The following is a 19,188-nucleotide window of genomic DNA, read 5'->3' as shown; positions in this document are numbered from 1 at the left end:
TGAACAATACACCGGTCAATCTGCATCATATGTATTTGTGAGAACGTCTTCCTCCATCTCATTTCCAATCCTCCTCCCTCAACTTCTTCCTCACATCCATCAACGCCCTCCCCAAAAGATTCTTCCCCCACCGATAGCGATTCCTCTCCGCATCCTTCTCCGCAAAGCCCACACCCCAAATCCTATCATGCGGACTCGCCTCCACTAACTCCCTCTCTCCAGTAGCCAACAACATGCCCCTCAGATTCTCCGCATCCTCGCTAATCGTAAACTTGTGGTAGTTGCCTTGAGTTACAATCTCCAGCTTTCCTGTCCCTTAGTCAGCAACTTCTCCTCTCCAATGTACAGTGGATAGCAGGAAGTACGTACGTTCATCCCAAACCTTCTCATCAAACCCGCTAACCATCCGTCCTAGCTGTTTATGCGTCTTCGGATCAGTAGTTTCGAGCATTTGTTTCGCGATCTCTTCGTCGTTGAAACAACGTGCTTTTTGCACCATCATCCACATTTCGGTTGTGACGTAGGTTTCGGCATCGAGGGTGAACTTGGACCAGTACCATTGGCAGAGGTAGCCGTTGCCGTCGCGGGGTTGCCAGAAGAAGACGGGTTTGGATGCGGGCGGAGTTGAGGCGGAAGAGGACATAGAGACGGAGGGGGGAGGTATTGTTGTCACAGGCATGGTTGATGTTGGTTTGTTGTGTAGACGGTGGCTGGTGTGCTGTATCACGTGGGTTGTGGCGATGTGCGGAGAGTATTATCTGCTGTAGGGTTGTGACGGTAGTAGGCTTAGTGCACGGTTTGGCGTCCGGATCTAACATGTACAAAGTTCCGTAGTGATGTGACTCATGCACAGCCGTGCTTTCTCAGGTACCATCGATGCTTGGCACTAGTGGTGGTGTTGTACCATGGGCGAGTGACGAATTTCTACCCAATGATAAGAACCGAGTTGAATCAACTCGACCTATTGCTAGCGACAGCAGAGTGACGCTCACACACTGCCCACATTCCGACTACAGTTGACGAAGACAAAGGACGGTGTTCTTCGAGCTATGTCAACCATAACATACCCTGACGGATACATTACACTCACATTTTCAGCACATCAACGTAGAACATGGCGAACACCTTCAGGCCTCATCGAAATAATGCATTCTACTGAGAAAACAGTAGAGCTACCATGACCTTCGTAGCCTGGAAAGCGCCCTTGCTACGAACAAGTGAAGCAAACGTTTGCGGTATCTTCTTAAACGCTGCACCACCGCCGTCTGTTTCAGACCATACTTGCGGAAAAGCAGCTTCTACGCTCACATCTGACTCCGCTTCGCCTGTCCAATCGAAGCTGATTTGCCAGTTAAGCTTCAGGAGGACGTGTTTGTCTTGCAAGACCAGGGTATCACGACCCAAGTTCCTGCTCAAGTCCTTCCGCGTGATATTGTTCGCGGGCTTGCTTTGCTGCCGTGACTTGGCGTTCTCGGTGTCTTCTGAGGTCCGGCCTACAAGTAGATGCGCAAACGCAGTCTCGCACTTGTGCCAGTGCTGTGCTCGTTTCTTCGCAATCTCCCAGTACGAGTCCATAGCCCAAGACGCATTACCCAGATCTCTCTCTTGCGCTTTCGATCGGATGAATGTACCCAGCTCACGCTCAGCCCACGGCGAGATTCGTAGAAGTTGCATTTCGATAATCTCACTCGATAATGCGTCAATGGTAATCGAAACCTGGGCTGTGAGCAGCTTCTGTGGACCGGCGATGTCGATGGTATGCTGCTGGTGGACCCGCCGTGATGTTGGAGATATCTTGCCGCTGGGCAGGCTGAGTTGTGTGGAGAAGTTGAGTGATGTGAACATTTGGAGGTATGGCAAGGGATCCGCGAGTTCGACTGGGCGATGTGATGGGACGGGCTTTTCCTCTTGTTTCGGCCGTGGTGAAGGAATGGCGAGGGCGGCGAATGGTAGAAACGAACAAAGCAGACTTGATACTGGTGCGGGCTTCTCTGGCTCTGTATCGGTGCGGCTGATATACGATATGAACTTCCTGGTATTGTGTCAGTCGCAGTTTCGCTATCATGGGAGGGTTTTAAACTCACTTGAGACTGTCGCGCTCTGGAGACCGCAGAGAATCCTCCGGACCGCGGCGCTGCTCCTTGGCAACCTCTTCGATGCATCTTGACACCTGAGACTCCAACTCTTCTACTTCACGTTGTAGACGCGCCTTTTCCTGTTTCCTTCTCTCAATCTCTGGATCTGGAGGCTGCCTCTTCTGTACCACTTCTTGAGTTATCTCTTCGGTTATGTCTTCCACCGGGCCATCTTCTACCGTCCCTGTGAAATCGTCCGATTGTACCGCTGGCGCTCTCGAACTCGGTGGAGGTTGTTTGACGGGATCTTTGACACGCGGGGGACGCTTGCTTGGTGATGAGAAGATCATCGTTCGCCGCGGCTGCTTCGATGCTGCGCGAATATACTGTGACGGTGTCCCTGGGAGTTCTGGCAGGTCGCTCTCGCTGGGTAGTTCCACTTCGATCTCTTCCCTTGCTCTGGAGCCATTGCTGGCTGGTACAGGTCGGTTTGGGTTGCGCTTCGGAGATGCGGAGAGAAGATTCGGGTAGTTACGCACAAGGCTGGCTTTGGTAGGCGACGCGAAAGACGGTCGTCGCGGAGGTTTCCTTAGAGGACTGGACGCTTGTTCGGCGGGCGAGCTGGTCCTCCTCCGTTTCGCCGGTGGTTCGTTCATGATGTTCGCATGTGAAGTTTCCGCAAGATTCTCGATTTCGGCGCGTATTTGGGGCGCTCTCGTGGTAGTAATATGTCCGGGATTGGGATAGATGGGCTGGTGGGGTATGCGACGATAACAGTGAATGCGACGCGTCGGCGCGTGTTGTTGCCCTGTCGGCGTTCGCTGCAGCTTTTGCCGACGCTCGGAAAGGCGGCGCAAAATGACGTCGAACCGTCAATCGCTACTTTCAATCAGCTGCGAATTGGCAATCGACAACAGTGGCTAACTTCGACATGTCATAACGAAGCGGCTCGTGTAATTGCTTCATCTTTTCACGATTTTCTGGTGGTCAATGGAACGCATCGCATACTCCGGGCAACTGGCATTGCGCCAGGAGCTCTGCGCTTCGTGTCTGAAGACATGGCGCAGGTCGCGTGCTTCGACAGAGGCAGGGCGGATAGGGCTTCAGAATAGCAATCGGATACAGCGTCGCTTTAAAGGCTACATTGCACCAGAAGGCGAGCAGGCCAGACCCATTACAGGCTTCTATGCAGGTTCGACCTCACCCACGTTGTCTGCGAAACCAGAACTAACAAGAGCTAGACATGATAAAGAAGCCACTCTCAGAAGTACAATCCCTATCCCACACGACACCGGAACCGCCAAAAGAGCCACCGAAGACACAGAAGGAAGAGACGTTTGCGAAAGCCCGTATAATCTTCGGGTCTACAACTGCATTGGAAGAACGCAAACAGGAGATCATGAAATCCTCTCAGAACGTTGCCGGCGTACTAGTACCTCCGCGACCCGAAGAACCAGATAACTGCTGCATGTCTGGATGCGTGAACTGTGTATGGGACATGTACCGGGACGAGATGGAAGAGTGGGCAGAGAAGAGCGCCCAAGCCAGAGCGGCAATGCAGGCACAGCGGCAGGAAGGAAAAGGCACAGGAAGCATGGTAGCGGGAGACACATCACCGAGTCATGTTGCTACGAGTATGGACGACGACGGTGGTGGCAGTGAAACGAATTGGGACACTGGTATCGATGATGCGGAGAAAGACAAGTTGTTCGATGATATACCCGTGGGCATTCGGGAGTTTATGAGGACGGAGAAGAAGTTGAAGCAGGCGCAGAAGAAGGCCGAAGCCGCTGCGGCAGCGTGAACTTCGAATTCGGCAATACCCATGCAGTTATCTTGCCATTCAAATACCCATCCATTACACATCTTGCGATATTCCATCCTATGCCCCAAAATAACACCAACAATGCTGCACCCCAAGCTTCCATCTCGTCTAATCTTCGCCGACATCCACGCCCTTTGCCTGAAGGTCTTTCCGCGCCTCCGCTATTTGCTGCATGAGCTCCTTGTGCGCGTCCGGTACGTCGTTGAAGGTGAAAACTCCCCAGCCGAGCTTGAAGAGAAGGTATGCGCCGAAAGAGATGAGGGCCCAGAAGGGTAGCTATGGTTTGGTTAGTGGCAGCCCAGTACAATAACAATGGAGATGGTGAAGGTAGTGGGGCTACGCGTTCAGGTAAAGCTAAGACTTACGAAAGGTACAATCTCCTCTTGGATCTTCTGAGGCAGCGGGACGACTTGGAGGAACAGTGAGAGGTAGATCTGTCACATGTTAGCATTCAATCTTGTATATGTAGAGGTAAGGGGCTGCATACGGAGGTGAGGAGCATGCCAATGCTGATGGTCTGCGTGGCGCGCGTCATGTTGGCGAATTGGTTGTTGTAAACGGGTTAAACGAGGGTCGGTGGTCGGAAGAAGTGCGGGTGAGGGCGTGATGCTCGACGTCTGTGGTGGTGAATGTTCGGTGCCAGATCGCTCAATTGCCGCCAAGGGATCTGTGTCCAGGGGTCCAACGGAACCGGCCAAAGGCAAGGCCAACCGCGCGGTGGATCGACGCTGCCGCAGGAACTCACCCCGTTTCTTTCCGCATCTGAAAAAACAAGTGGCTGAACTATTGATTGCACTTTTTCTGGAGTTCTCCTGAAACCAATCCGACTAGTAGCCATCACCTGTACGGCGGCTCCGGACGACTGCGAGTAGCCGTTTCATCCTTGCGCAATCTCTACCGCCACTATGCACACTTGAGCTTTGCCACGACTTTGAGCGACTGCGTTTCTTCATCTTCACACTTTTGCGATATGTCATTATCCAATGAGGAGCTTGGCGACTATATAGCGTCTTTAGAGCGCCTACTCCAAGGCAACCCTGCAGGCCAGACCGCTGTCCTCACAGGTTACGTGCATAAGCTCGATGCGTTTGCAGCAAGTGGGGACAATGAGGCCATAGAGAAGACCTTGCAGCTGTTTGGGACGGCTGTTGGCGGTCGTAGTATGTTATGCCTCTGTTCAAAGCCAACCCTGCTGACACTGTATAGAAAGATGGCAGGCCCCGTTCCGCGACAGCGGCATCCTTGCTTATGCTCTTCGTGGCTTGTCTACCGTTCGCCATGAAGATCCCGTAGCAAAGCAATACCTGAGAGTCATCGGCAACTCGGTTGCTGATAACGGTACTGTAACCTGAAGAGACCCTCGTTCGACGCAAACAGTCTGACTGGAGTCAAGATACCAACAGAGAGCTCGCCGTGAGAGAGCTCGGTGCCATCGCTGGCTGCCTTCCCTCGCCAGAACTACGCTTGACCACTTTGGCCGTACTTTTTAATCTTTGTAATGATTTTGGTGAGCAATGCCACAGGATCCTCCAGACATGCAGCTCATGCAGATAGAACCCGGCAAAGCTGCAGCGGCTGCCCTCAGACTGGATGCCACAATATGCACATTCCTAGTACTGGACAGAATCCCGGAAGCAGCCCTGGATTACGCTACGGACCTGCTGAGCTGGACCACAAGCAACCTGAGCGACGCCCAGTTCAAAGACGAGGTTTCGCTGGAGACATTCAAGAGTCTGCTGAATGTAGCACTGCAATACGATGAAGATCACCACCTGGAGTATGTGGCCATTCTGGTACATTACCTCCAAGACCCAGAGTTCCAGCAAAGGATAGCAACACCGAAACTTCTCGACGACCTTGTCACCCTGATGCTGGAGTTTGAGGCCCGACTGGAGCCAGAGGACATCGAAGCCGTCTTCCAGGAACTCGCAACAAGCAAAAACGCGGACACCACCACATCAGACGAAGCGCAGGTTCTTCTAATGGCTCAACTCATCGGGCTGCTATCTGCCGCTTCAGCAACAGATGTGTTTGCACGAAGCTTCAATGTCAGAAGTCCTGTTATCGAGAGGCTGGAAGCAAAGTTGCGCGCACCTTGGGAGAGCGCATACCCATCTACGATATGCGCTTGCGTTATGGTCGGAAATCTGGCCATGTCTGATGAGGTTTGCATAGACATGGTCAAGATCATGGAACTTCACGTTCGATTGATTGTGATCCTCAAGAAGAGCACTAAGCCTGCCCTTCTTTATGCTGCAGCTGGTTTCATGCGGCATCTTACGTTTCCAGAGGCTAACAGGGCTTTGCTTGCAGATGCCGGACTCATGGAAGCGTGTTGTCGCATGCTCGTACTGGATGATCCTTCAGTCCGAGGCGAGGCGGCAGCTATGCTCTGCAAGCTCGTCACCGGCAACTTCTACAACATCGAGAAAGTTATGTACGAGACTGTCGGTCCTGACACAGAAGCCATCGACCCAGACATCTCAGCCGACACCGTCATTTTCTCACACATTGTCGAGCAAGCCCTCGCGCCGTCAGCACCGCTACCGAGCACTACGATGAAAAACCCAATGATCGAGCTCGGTCGCACCATTGTCGCCATGCTGCGATATCTTGGACGGCCCAATGCCGAAAAAGACGTTGAAGCAGTGCAAATACAGATCTTACAAGTACCCCAGATAGCCAAACCGATCGCCCAGCTTGTACGACAGCGCTTCTACCCTGAAGCTCGATCTGAAGGACTGCTCGGTCTAGGCTTACTAGCCCAAACACTCGAGGGCGCCGCAGCAATTGCCGAAGAGATCAAAGAGGACAGCGGCCTCCTCGAAACAATCAAAGAGCATGCCAACGCAACAGAAGCAGGTCTCGCGCAGCAATCCCCATCAACAGCTAGCCGAGATCACCAAAACGCGGTTGTGCTGCTCCAGGCGCTGCAGAACAATGCGGTAAGAGAACTCCAAGAAGCCGTCGGGGAAGTACTAAGGACTTCCAGACTGACCAAATGGACGCAATACTCTCGCATTAGACAGTCTCTGTCTAAGCACCAAGGGCGTCGCTCTTCAGGCGACGTCAGCACACTGGGTAGCCCTGGAGGCGCCTCACCGGGGAGAGTCAGAGAGTTGGCTCGCAGGGCTACTACGGATGCGCCTGGCATGTCGCCGGGGAGGGCTAGGGGGTCTACGCTTGCTAGTGAGACCAATTCAGATGAGCGGCCACGGACTCCTGTGAGAGTTCGGGAGGTCATTGGCGAAATTGAAGAGGTTTCTCCGAAGACAATGATCAAGGAGTCACCGGCGAGGGAACGGTTAAAGGGTAAAGGCATGAAGCGGACCAATACGGCACCGCAATGATTTCGATGATGGTTATGTCTTATGTTTTTAGTATCTACTCTACTTCTTCTTAATAATGCACTCTCCACTTATGACACCTATAACTGGCATTGCTGTTGATGTGATGTGATCGAATGTTGTGGTCGCCACTCCATCTAAACTACATGTTCCGAGTGAGACTCCCACCTAACACCACCTCACGCCACTTACAAACCACCATACATATCAATCAGATAACTCTCAAACGATCTCCAACAAATGGAAGAGAAGCGAAAAGCAGTGAATAATCAGCACGGTGGCGCCTGCGAGTCCTGAGCCTCACTCCGCACCATCAGCGTAATCAAGAGTGCTCTGATTGGCCAGACGAGCCACTCACGTGGATTCACGCGCTAGCAATCCAGGGTCCATGACATAGTACATAGAAGAGAGTTGGGTATAAAGAAGGGCTGTCTGTGGACGTATTGAAGTCATCAACAAGCTCAAATCTACCAATCTATACACTACTTCTCAATCTTACCTGAGATCTCGCAAACCAACAACAACTACATCCTCAACTTTACCAACCCACCAACCAACTCCAACATCCAAGATGGTCTGCTGCGGACGCAACAACGGCACCTGCGTGTGCGCTCAAGAGGCAAAGTGCTCGTGTGGAAAGCAGCCTGCTCTTCAATGCAGTATGTCGCTCCCTTCTTTCCTTCACCTTATGCCTTCTCTCCCCAGTCCGTATACCCAACATACACCACCTACCGCCTACCACCCACCACATTCTACCTCACGTATGTATACTGACATATCAACAGCCTGCGACAAAGCCGCCACCGAGAACAAGCTCCCCACCGACTCCTCAGCATGCGCATGCGGAAAGCGGACAGAGGATGCGTGCAACTGCGGTCGCGCTGAGAACAACGGATCGAGCAGCTTGGAGACAGACTTCACTACTAGCAAGTAGAGTGATGAATGTGGTATGAGTGTCTGAGGCGTATGGGGGTGCGCGGTGGTGTGTAGCATGAGAGGGTGTTTTTGGCGTTTACATGGGACGGTCGAAGGATCGAGGGTATACCTGATATCAGTGAATGATAATTTGAATGTTCAGACTTATCCTATTGCGTCTTGTTTGCTGTGTGAAGATCGCGTTGACGCGGTCGTATTGCGGACGCGCGCGTTCCTCTCTACTCTTGTCCTAGTCCTCCCTGTCCATCGCACAATGTCTTCGGGGACATGCTGGAGACTTTCGCGTTCATGGGAAACATGTGTTGTACAGTGGACGTTGCCGCTGCCTCCTTGGTCTCTATGTTCCCGGTCGTCATGCGTATGGCATCTCATCGATAGCTTGCGGAGCTCGGGGGAGAGCGGCGGCACGGTCGGAGGTGTGTCTACAGTAAATTTTAAGGTTATCGCGGCTTTGCTGAAAAGTGCCCTGCTCAGTACTGTCCAAAATTGAATGCATGGACCTGCACTTGCCGTAAGGGTCAAGATCGCGATGTCTTGCTCCTACTTTGACTCGCACGGGCAGGAGCTACACGCTAGACCCTGTTTGCTTGGCATCCATGTGTAGAACATCCACTTATTCCCCCCGTCAGTCGTGCATGCAGAGAAACAACTAGACAGCTTGCCGGGGTGTTGTGCGTCTTCCTTGCTCGTTCCAATTCCATGTCCTGCTCTCGATTGCGCCATAAGCCTGCAGCCAGCGTCTAGAAAGCGCTGACAGGCGCCCCTTTCGCGAACTATCGACCTCCGCTCCGCAGCGCGCACGCCGGCATAAACCCTGCCTCGAGGCCCGTACCGCACCATTCCATAGCGCACCACCACTACCGCCGCCGCATTGTCGGGCTACTTACCAGGTGGGAACCGCCCACCCACCACGTCGTCTACTACCACCAGCATGGCGGCCTCGGTCACTTCCAAGATGGCAGCGAGGGCTGGTGGAGGCCTCTTCAGCCGGGAGCAGTCGGGCAACGTGCCCACGATGCGAGGTACATGACGGCATGCCCACGAACAACGGACCAAAGCTCACACGCGGACAGGACTGGTCTCATTCATCGCTGATCTGAGGAATGCTCGCGCGAGAGAACTCGAAGAGAAGCGCATCAACAAGGAATTGGCCAACATACGGTGGGTACACGCTGCCGAGTTTAAGCATGTCCGGAAGGCTAACAGTGCTGCAGGCAAAAGTTCAGAGGTACCTCTCCTTGGATACACCTCCCCCATGACCTGCTCTGACAGAACACCCCCCAGATGCTGGCCTGAATGGCTACCAGAAGAAGAAATACGTCTGCAAGGTACACACGCCACTCACCGACTCTCCCACCCCATTACTGACTCTCGCAGCTCCTCTACATATACATCCTCGGTTGGAACGTCGATTTCGGACATCTCGAAGCGGTCAACCTCATCTCCGCGACCAAGTACTCGGAAAAGCAGATCGGATACCTCGCCGTTACCTTATTCCTACACGAGGAGCACGAACTGCTACACCTGGTCGTTAACAGCATCAGGAAGGACCTGCTGGACCACAATGAGCTCAACAACTGTCTGGCGCTGCATGCGATTGCAAACGTTGGTGGAAAGGAGCTGGGAGAGGCACTCAGCGCCGAGGTTCACAGGCTTCTGATATCACCGTGAGTGGCATGAGATGGGTTTCGTGGCCAAGCTGACGTCGAATAGGGCCTCCAAGGCATTCGTGAAGAAGAAGGCCGCCCTTACACTCCTGCGATTATACCGGAAACACCCTGCGATCGTACAGCACGAATGGGCGGAACGGATAATATCCCTCATGGACGACCCCGACATGGGCGTGGCGCTTTCCGTAACTTCTTTGGTCACCGCACTCGTCCAGGACAACACCGAGCAGTACAAGGGAAGCTACATCAAAGCAGCGAATAGGCTGAAGCGGATAGTAGTGGACAACGAGTGTGCCGAAGGCTACTTCTACTACAAGGTGCCATGTCCATGGATTCTGGTCAAGCTGCTCAAGTTGCTGCAGTACTACCCACCTCCTGGTTTGTGTCTACTCCAGCTATTATCGTCTCGTGCTAACAGAAGCAGAGGACTCACATATTCGAAAACTGATTCGCGAAGCGCTCCAAAAGATCATGGACTCAGCCCTCGAAATGCCCAAGAACGTACAGCAGAATAACGCGCAGAACGCCGTCCTCTTCGAAGCGATCAACCTCGTAATACACCTCGACACAGAGCAAGACCTGATGGTTCAAATATCACAACGGCTGGGCAAATTCATCGCATCTCGGGAAACCAATGTGCGGTATCTTGGACTGGAGGCCATGACGCATCTGGCAGCTCGATCGGAGAATCTCGACCCCATCAAGAAGCACCAGGCTATCATCATCGGATCGTTAAGAGACAGGGATATCAGTGTACGAAGACAAGGTCTAGACTTGCTCTACAGCATGTGCGATCCAACGAATGCGCAAGCCATCGTGAACGAACTCCTACGATACCTACAATCCGCCGACTACGCGATACGGGAAGAGATGGTACTGAAGATTGCGATTCTTACCGAGAAGTACGCTACCGACGTTCAGTGGTACGTGGATATATCGCTACGGCTGATCGCCATGGCCGGAGACCACGTCAGCGACGAAGTCTGGCAGCGAGTCATCCAGATCACAACAAACAACGAAGAGCTACAAGTGTACGCCGCGCAAACGATCCTGCAGTACATCAAGTCGGACTGCCACGAGACGCTTGTAAAGATTGGTGGATACCTGCTCGGAGAGTTCGGCCACTTGATCGCGGACAGCAAAGGATGCAGCCCGATCGAGCAGTTCATGGCGTTGAGCGCAAAGATGCGGGGTTGCTCGTCAACGACACGGGCGATACTCTTGTCGTGTTACGTCAAGTACGTGAACTTGTTCCCCGAGATCAAGCCTCAGCTTCTTCAAGCTTTCCGCGCCTACAGCCACTCGCTCGACTCCGAACTCCAGCAAAGAGCATGCGAATACCTCACACTCGCCACCATGCCGACGGACGACCTACTGCGCACCGTTTGCGACGAGATGCCTCCCTACCCAGAACGGACGTCAGCGCTGCTCTCGCGGTTACACCAGAAGCACGCCACTACTAGCGATAAGCGGACATGGGTGGTTGGCGGCAAGGATGCGAATGCGGATCTCAAAGAATTCGGTCTTGCAAGGCAGAATACGTCTGCTGGTGTCAAGAGAAGCTTCACCGAACCTGTACCAAAGGACGCCAAGACCGGCGCAGCAAATGGCGCCAACGGCGTCGCAGCGATATCAAGTGATTTGGAAGGTCTGGATCTCAACATGGATCTGAGCAAGGCTTCCAAAGCACCAAATCTCGCAAGCGCAGCGCATCTCAGTCCCGATTGGGAGGTTGGCTACACTCGTCTCCTATTACGGTCGGAAGGCGTACTCTACGAAGACCAGCAAATACAGATCGGTCTGCGAACAGAGTACCGCGGGCAGTTAGGCGCTCTCATCTTCTACTTCACGAATAAGTCACAGTTCTCCATGGGATCTTTCACCACCACACTCGACAACCGGTCTTCGGAAACACTGAAGACGGACATCAAGGGCCTACCCGACACCTCCATCGCGCCTGAAGGCCAAACGCAGCAAACCATCATGTTCGAATGCAAGAACGTCTTCATCGACCCGCCTACTATTCGTATATCCTACCTCGCCGGAGCCTTACAGGGTCTAACCCTCCAACTCCCCGTCCTCCTACACAAATACATGGAAGGCGCCGAACTCAGCGCAGAAGACTTCTTCAAGCGCTGGAAGCAAATCGGCGGTGCCCCGCGCGAACATCAGAGTATATTCGGCTTGATCAACAAGAACAGAACCATGGACTCTGAGTTTGTGCAAAAGGTTGTCAAGGGCTTCAAGTGGGGCATTGTGACGGGTGTGGATCCTAATGGCAAGAACATCGTGGGTGCGACGGTGTTACATTCGAGTGAGGGCAAGTTTGGTTGCTTGTTGAGGCTGGAGCCGAACTTTGAAACACAGGTATGTGACGATGGTACTATCGTGAGAGGAGGCAAGACTAACAAAGAACAGATGTACCGGATCACGATTCGCGCGACTGATGAGTCGGTTCCGCCTGTTCTCGTCAAGGCTATGCAAGATCGCCTCTCGCAGGGTATTGAGGGCATGGCTTAAGTCAAGAGACTTTTGCCTTCCCACCTTTCCAACGAACGCCACAATCACCACCGATATTCTTACACCATCACCCTCATGATGTGTACACACCTGGAACCTTTTGTTCATATACTAATGTCTTTGTCTGGGAAACTTTGGGTTGTTGCGAGAGAGAGAGAGCGAAAGAAGTATGTTTGATGGCTGGGCTGGGCTGGGCTGCATATTCTTGAGGAGAAGGAGGAAAACATTGAGATATGGCGCATACCCTTGTTTCTGGCTCATGTAGCATGATTACATTTATATTGGAGCGTTTCTTGGTTTCGTGAAAATTGGGCTTTGATTTTGATGTTTGTGGGTGATGTTGAGAGGTGACAATGATGATGCTTGAGTGACGCGAATACCTTCAGGATATGTTTTGCTGTTGCCTTGGAAAAGACGAGCCTCTCCATGTTGCCGTGGCGCACACGACTTCCCGAGGACAAATCATGTATACTTCAGTTCTGAAAATCTTAGAGTCATGGAATGTGTGGTCCAACTTGGTGGAGTTGATGTAACTTGAGTTCAGTCATTGGTTCGAAAAGAATGGCTCGACCAAACCACAGTTCACGGCACTGCTCTCTTTACCCCCATAAAACAGAACACAAGTTCTCCTTCTGTCTTCAAAGTCATTTATCCCTCTTACAACATAACACATCGCGAAAATCTCTTAGCTTCATCTTCACACAACTCGCGCCAAAAGGAACACCTACGCATTCCTCAACTCCATATCCTCCTCTCCACACCATCAAAATGGCCGAACGCAAGACTGTCCAGAAGTACTATCCCGCCGACTTTGACCCAGCAAAGATAGTGCGCTCAAAGAAATCCTCAATTCCCACACGCACCGTCGTAAACTTCGCCTGCCCCTTCCGCAGCATGCGCTGCCTCTCCTGCGGCCACTACACCACCAAGGGCAAAATCTTCCGCAACAGCCCCAAACACATCTCGCCGGAAAGCTACCTCGGCGTGAAGATCGTTACTCTGCACTGCAAGTGTCCTGGCTGCGGCGCGGAAATCGTTATTGAGACTGATCCTAAGGATATGGACTACAAAATCGTGAGCGGGGCAAAGAGACAATACGAAGCGTGGAGGGATGATGAGCGTGCCGGGGATACCGAGGAGCAGCGTTTGGAGAGGCTTGAAGCTGAGGGACTTGAAGAAGGCGACGAGAAAGCGACGTTGGAGACGCTGGAAAGGAAGATTGAGGATGCGAAGGTTGAGGTTGCTGTTGCGGATGCGTTGGATGAGATTAGAGCGGCGAATGCACGGAGGGAGGGCGTTGATAAGGGTTGAAGTGTGGCTACCCTTTTGCCAGTGAGAGAAGTTGAGGATGCGGAAGATGCGGAGATTGCGAGGGCTGTTTTTAGGGGTACGAAGAGGTGTGCACCGGCATCAACATCTGGAGAGCCGCTGGATGTGGAGTTCTCGATGTCGAGGCTGGTGAAGAAGATCAAGAGGGATTTTGCGAAGACATTGGGGATTAGGAGGAAGACGGATGTTTAGGGTCTTAGATATTCCATCAATGTTTTCTTTTGCCGACTTTGAGCTGTTACGTGCTATCTGAATCTGCGAACAGGATGTCAGGGACGGTAGTCTTAAAGGCCTTTATCCCGTACTTAATGAAAACTGGTACATAATAAATGGGCACGGTGCCTACACGTGCAAACCGCCACAACATGCTGCGGTGATTTGGTATGGACCACCACAGAAAGAGTTTGAGTTGCCACGCTTTCCTGTGTTCACAGTGAAATTTGGGTGGCCACACAGGTATAAGCTCGAAAAGATGACGCCGGACAGACCTTGGATTGATACCGTTCTTATAGCCACCAAGCTGCGAGAACCATTGACTCGCTGTATTAACGAAGTCGTCTCTGGGGAGCCACCCCTGGGACCCAGTACGATAGCCTTCGGCCTCTCTAGTCAGTAGTATGAGCAATATTTCATGCGGTTGCAACGAGTAATCAGGAAAAATTCGAAGGGAAGGACGGATCATACCCATCGCACCGTATACTGAATCTCGCAAATCCGAGCATTCTGATCCCCAAACCACAAGTCCCAGAGTATAGAAGGTTGATGAAATCGTCCTTCGTTGCGATCCAATCCAAGATATGCGTATATCTACATTGTTTTCACGGAGACCTCCTCGAAGATTGTCGTCAACTCTAACATCTGGGTGCGATCGTGCTCGGCTCAGCCGTTCCCAACCCGAAAAAAATGCATCACCTGAAATGGTCTTCGAGCCAATACGCATATTGATGATCCTTCCGAGTACGATCTCCTGAACAATCCAAAGTCTTGACCAGTATGATATCTGTAAGAGGCGGCGCATAGATGGAATAATCGCACGCATTTCGCGCTTGGTCAAACTGAGCTTTACGCAGCTCCCTTGGTGTGATGAGAGTGTACTTTCGTGGAAGATCAGATCAACCAGCGCATCACTTCCTTCAAACCCACAGCCCAACCAAACCTCCACGGTAGCTGCGCTGTAAATGTCCGTCATCTGGTTGACCTGATGGGCTTTTTCGTCGTCCTTTCCTTGATTGATGCAAACTTGATCGATCCAGAACCAAGCTGAGCTACTGTTCCGTCTATTTGTCAGGAATTCGAAGAGATTTTGTCGAATCGAAAACCAGCCTCTGCAGTCGGCGCTTGTGACGAGTATGTCTTGTGCTGGCGATTCAGGACCCCAAGTGTATGATAATGCAGTGAAATCGAACATTCCTTGTAGAAATTCGTCCTGCATAGCCATTCCCTGTTCTAGCCCAGCTCTGTTTCTAGCTACCTCCTCACGGTAGCGAACAAGAGCAGCAAAATGTCTGCTCAAGTCGACGTGTTTCATGGTAACCTGTATTGGGCTTGATGGCTCGACGCTCGGTTCAATCGTCAGGAGTCGCACCTCTTCGTTCTTGAAATTCAGCGGCGTGTGCGTGAATCGCACATGCTTAGGTGGCATCTCCATCGCTGCGACACGGGATTGCGTCGATGTTTGCTCGGCCATTTGGATAATGCGTGCTTTCGTGAGAGTCTTTTGTAGGGCTTCAGTTTAACCTCGAACTTCGCAGGCACTGTTGATGCCGCGCTCTTCCGCTGGTCTGGTTATATAAGAGATGACAACTTCAGAGCGAACCCAGTTGCGCGTCTGCATCGTGGGAGCTTCTGTGGTGTAGCAAGGTCAAGTCAGATATAACTTAAAAGAGCATCGAGGCGGAGCAAACCCAGGAGGCGCAGTATTCTCAGAAGGCTGGCGCCCCATACGTTCGTGGCTGATCTAGACATGTTCTAGGCTGTAAACAAGGCGAGCGTGTTCGAACATTATACGCTGATTCGAAACTCTCATTGTGACGATGTCATGAACACGTCGTCTACACTGCCACAAGCTACAGAAGAAACCTGGATTTGATAGCGCGCAATCGCAGACATGGTGAGAATGATGTAGCTTGTGTGAAGGACAACCCGTGGACGCACGTTGTTGCCTCAGCCCTGGAGGTGTCGACGGTTGGCGCTACGATAAGTTGGGCTTAGTAGCGATTCCACGTTAAACGAGCTCCCTCGTATAGCTCCAGCTCATAGAAACAGCAGTAACAACGCGATGCAACTCGTACGCAATTAAAAAACCTATTCCTTCGTCCTGCATGCATATTGTGTCAAGACAAGTCGCAAACCATGCATGCTCAAATTCCACGAATTGAAATCTTCGCACGTTAGGTTCCAGCTCACCATCAATATGCCATCATTTTGAACGCTTGAGATTCGACTTGTATTTGGTAGCAAGGTTTCTTTCTACTAACCCTCCCAGTACTCTATCAAGTGAGAAAGAAAGATAGTCTGCTGTGAATGATGCGCAAGCAGCATGCGCTCAAGTGCCTTATCCCACTGCCCCCAAACACCACCGTTACACAACACCACTCTTCTCCTCATAACACAGCATATATTCTCCGACGCAAGCACTGCAAGCACGCCCATCGCACCCCTCGCGTCGTGCAACCAAAGACTCGACAGCAAAAGCCAGGTTTGAGCCGGGTACTTGCACCGTGAGCTGCATGGCCGGTGGGTGACTTGTGCTTGTGAGGCGAAGAGAACGCATGGATGTAAGGTGCAAAGTGCAAGGTACCGATGCAGGAAGGGAACTGAGCTTCGAGGAGCTTGGGCTTTGGGCTTTGCGTTGATGATGTGCTTTTGTGAGGGATGGCCGTGCTGGGAGGTGTTGATGTGGGTGCGATGACGAAGTGTTGGATTAGGTCTTTCGGAGTGATCGAACTCACGATGCGATGACGAGGCTGAGCTCGTTCTCCCGGGTCCTGGCCCGTACAGCAAAATGATAAGAGTCATACCTTACCGACAAACCTTCAGACTATTGCTGCCCAAGACGCGATCTCTGCCCAAACATTTCTTCTTCCTCTCCTTCCTCCGCCACAGACGCAGGAAGCCGACCGTAGAATATACTCGGATAGATGCCTGCGAGATCCCACAGCCATGAGTCCGCCTCGCTAGCCCACCGTAGATCCATCTTTCCTCGCTGCATCCTCGTTTTTCTTCGTACGAGCTCGCGGGCCCGGTAGCTAGCTCCCTATGCCATGCCATGCGGCCATCCCAGCGTCGGGCATCGCCTACGTGCGTTCTATATGCGTTCTGCCTAGGAGGCGAAGTCGACGATAATAGCGTTCCGAAGTCTGGATATCGCGCTACCTGGTTCATGCATGTTCGCAACAAGGTTTGGAGAGGGAAAGGACATCGTAGCGTATGACGCGTGAAGAGAACCGTGGAAGGAAAAGAAGACAAGTCGTCGTCTAAAGCGCTAGGCACCTACCAGCCAGTGGGCTGTCCCGGACGCTCTTCTCGTATGCCCAATGACCTGTGCTCATGGGCTGATCATGCAGCTTCGCGTGGGATGCCGGCCATATGGCACACTAAAGGCAAACCTTGCTAATTGGGGGTGTGCAAAAGGCAACCATGGTCGATCGTGAACGTTCGCCTTTGTTAGTACGACGCCAGAATGGGAAAAGCATAGACAGAGGCTCAGCTGTCACGCCGTTGGAACTGGTACAGCGCACGGAGAGGCTGAGCAGCGAAACGCTCTGGGCGACTGTCGGAGACCGCCTAGTTGCATATGCGCCCTTCGGAACGCCTACCCGCTGTCAGTCTTACGCCTGTCCTTGTTGTGTATACAGCCGGGTGTGAGTGTGCTGTTGTAGCTTGCCGTGAGGAATGTGTTACTGTGAACACCTTTTCTCGGGCCGGTCGTACGTGTACGGGAAGCCGCTTGTGTCTTTGGCGGAAACGCGGGTATAGAGGCATGTCCAATTGTTCGTATGGAGGATGCAGCAAACTCAAACGCAGTGATACGCTCGTAGATGGCGGATGTCTGCAGGTGGCTAGATGAGGACCATCGCTGTGTTACTTGCGTTGCCCAAGGGGGCTCGTTACAGTAAGGGGCGTTCCGAAGCATTGGACTGGGCGAACACATGTCGAGAAGCGGCGCAATGCTGTACCACTTGTGGGGATATCGTGCTAGCATTGAGCAACGATCTGATCATGTTGTGGAAGGTTTCTCGCAAGTGGCTGATGAGGCAGACTTGGGTGGCTATCGTGCAACCATGCAGCGCCATTGCATGTTCTTTGTGCGACTGACAAAGTTTGGCATCGCCCTAGGAGGAGAAGGAAATATGCGGAGATGCTCGCCGGTACGGAGATACTGGGTATCAGTGACTTGGAGATGTATTTCCGGTGTCCACGAACAAACGCGCGCTGGTGATGGAAGGTTTTGGGTTCATGACTTGGAGTGACGCCTTTGCTGGTCCGGCCCGGTGAACACCCAAAGTACTGTCGATGTGCAGTGCCACGGATAACCGCATCGGCATGGAGGCATGCTTTTGAGATGCCTGCCTGGAAGAAGGGTCGATCGCGTCGAGATGAACGTGCTCAGCTAAAGGAACGAAGAGATTCCAGGCATCAGGTTCTAACAGCACAGCACAGACTGGTACCCGCAAGGTGGATGTCAATCGACAGACCCGACAGTTTGTAGTGAGACGGAACGGTGACACCGACAAACAACAAGCCACGAAGCTTACTGCGCGCAAGGTCCGCTCCTTACTTTGAGGTCTCAGATCGGCAATCCCTATGCAGAAGTAAGTATCCGGTGTGCAGTTTACCGAAACCGTTCGTCTATCTGTCACGCCGCACCTGGCATGTCACATGCTCACAAAGCGAAGGCGAGATCGCGCCTAAGCAAAAGCCAGTTCGAGGTACTTTCGGGGCGCACGAAAAAGCATGCTTCTGGGGTGCGTACGGGTGTCGGAAGAAAGAAAGAATTGGATGCAAGTACGGTATACGGTAGCAAGGAATGCCTCAGGCAAGTATTGGCGAACAGCCACAATATCCAAGAGCCGAGGGACGATGTCATCCCGTACTGAAGCGAGATTCAACGTCTGCCAGGCTGGGTTTCGTCGATATAGCCCCCATATGAGCTGATAGCAGATCTTTGATGCCGTTGAGTGACCAGGGCACTTCTCCCTATCGCCTGAGACTGTACTCAAGACCTTTTTTTGCTGCTCAATGTCGACTAGCTCTGAACCAAGTCATGGTGGCTATGGAAGCATGCAATTCACCCGACGAATGGGGAAAGACACTTTCATCGCATCAATAAGTCTGGACCAGGTTTTTCGGTAAGACGTTGAGTGCCCAGGTCCTTCATCGCCACACTTGCGCATGCTGGATCAATAACGAACGGGAAGCTTGTCGCATGCACAAATCTGACGAGAGGGCCGCGGGGTGGGATGCGTATGATGCAAAAGGATGGG

The 19,188-nt window shown here is 52.4% G+C and overlaps 7 protein-coding genes across 7 annotated transcripts; 4 read left to right on the top strand and 3 right to left on the bottom strand.

Moving 5' to 3' along the window:
• Positions 1-58: 58 nt before the first annotated feature.
• Positions 59-679, bottom strand: J4E90_000241 (uncharacterized protein; the record flags this gene model as incomplete). Its single annotated transcript, XM_051429838.1, has 2 exons — positions 59-309; positions 370-679. The coding sequence occupies 2 exons, from the start codon at positions 677-679 to the stop codon at positions 59-61; spliced, it is 561 nt and encodes a 186-aa protein (XP_051295325.1).
• Positions 680-1,152: 473 nt separating this feature from the next.
• Positions 1,153-2,731, bottom strand: J4E90_000240 (uncharacterized protein; the record flags this gene model as incomplete). Its single annotated transcript, XM_051429837.1, has 2 exons — positions 1,153-2,032; positions 2,085-2,731. 2 exons carry the CDS (start codon positions 2,729-2,731, stop codon positions 1,153-1,155), a joined length of 1,527 nt encoding a protein of 508 aa, XP_051295324.1.
• Positions 2,732-3,065: 334 nt separating this feature from the next.
• On the top strand, positions 3,066-3,879 carry J4E90_000239 (uncharacterized protein; the record flags this gene model as incomplete). Its single annotated transcript, XM_051429836.1, has 2 exons — positions 3,066-3,267; positions 3,317-3,879. The coding sequence occupies 2 exons, from the start codon at positions 3,066-3,068 to the stop codon at positions 3,877-3,879; spliced, it is 765 nt and encodes a 254-aa protein (XP_051295323.1).
• A 129-nt stretch (positions 3,880-4,008) lies between these two features.
• On the bottom strand, positions 4,009-4,435 carry J4E90_000238 (uncharacterized protein; the record flags this gene model as incomplete). The annotated part of the gene is made up of 3 exons (XM_051429835.1): positions 4,009-4,176; positions 4,266-4,334; positions 4,388-4,435. 3 exons carry the CDS (start codon positions 4,433-4,435, stop codon positions 4,009-4,011), a joined length of 285 nt encoding a protein of 94 aa, XP_051295322.1.
• Positions 4,436-4,870: 435 nt separating this feature from the next.
• Positions 4,871-7,250, top strand: J4E90_000237 (uncharacterized protein; the record flags this gene model as incomplete). Its single annotated transcript, XM_051429834.1, has 4 exons — positions 4,871-5,060; positions 5,107-5,238; positions 5,294-5,407; positions 5,455-7,250. The coding sequence occupies 4 exons, from the start codon at positions 4,871-4,873 to the stop codon at positions 7,248-7,250; spliced, it is 2,232 nt and encodes a 743-aa protein (XP_051295321.1).
• A 568-nt stretch (positions 7,251-7,818) lies between these two features.
• J4E90_000236 (uncharacterized protein) lies at positions 7,819-8,181 on the top strand (the record flags this gene model as incomplete). The annotated part of the gene is made up of 2 exons (XM_051429833.1): positions 7,819-7,906; positions 8,033-8,181. 2 exons carry the CDS (start codon positions 7,819-7,821, stop codon positions 8,179-8,181), a joined length of 237 nt encoding a protein of 78 aa, XP_051295320.1.
• Positions 8,182-13,141: 4,960 nt separating this feature from the next.
• On the top strand, positions 13,142-13,684 carry J4E90_000235 (uncharacterized protein; the record flags this gene model as incomplete). The annotated part of the gene is made up of 1 exon (XM_051429832.1): positions 13,142-13,684. The coding sequence occupies one exon, from the start codon at positions 13,142-13,144 to the stop codon at positions 13,682-13,684; it is 543 nt and encodes a 180-aa protein (XP_051295319.1).
• Between the last annotated feature and the right edge of the window lie 5,504 nt (positions 13,685-19,188).

This window comes from Alternaria incomplexa (genome assembly GCF_024043165.1).
Source record: "Alternaria incomplexa strain BMP 0042 chromosome Unknown scaffold_1, whole genome shotgun sequence".
Classification (NCBI taxonomy): domain Eukaryota; kingdom Fungi; phylum Ascomycota; class Dothideomycetes; order Pleosporales; family Pleosporaceae; genus Alternaria; species Alternaria incomplexa.
This window is presented reverse-complemented; position numbering and strand designations above follow the sequence as displayed.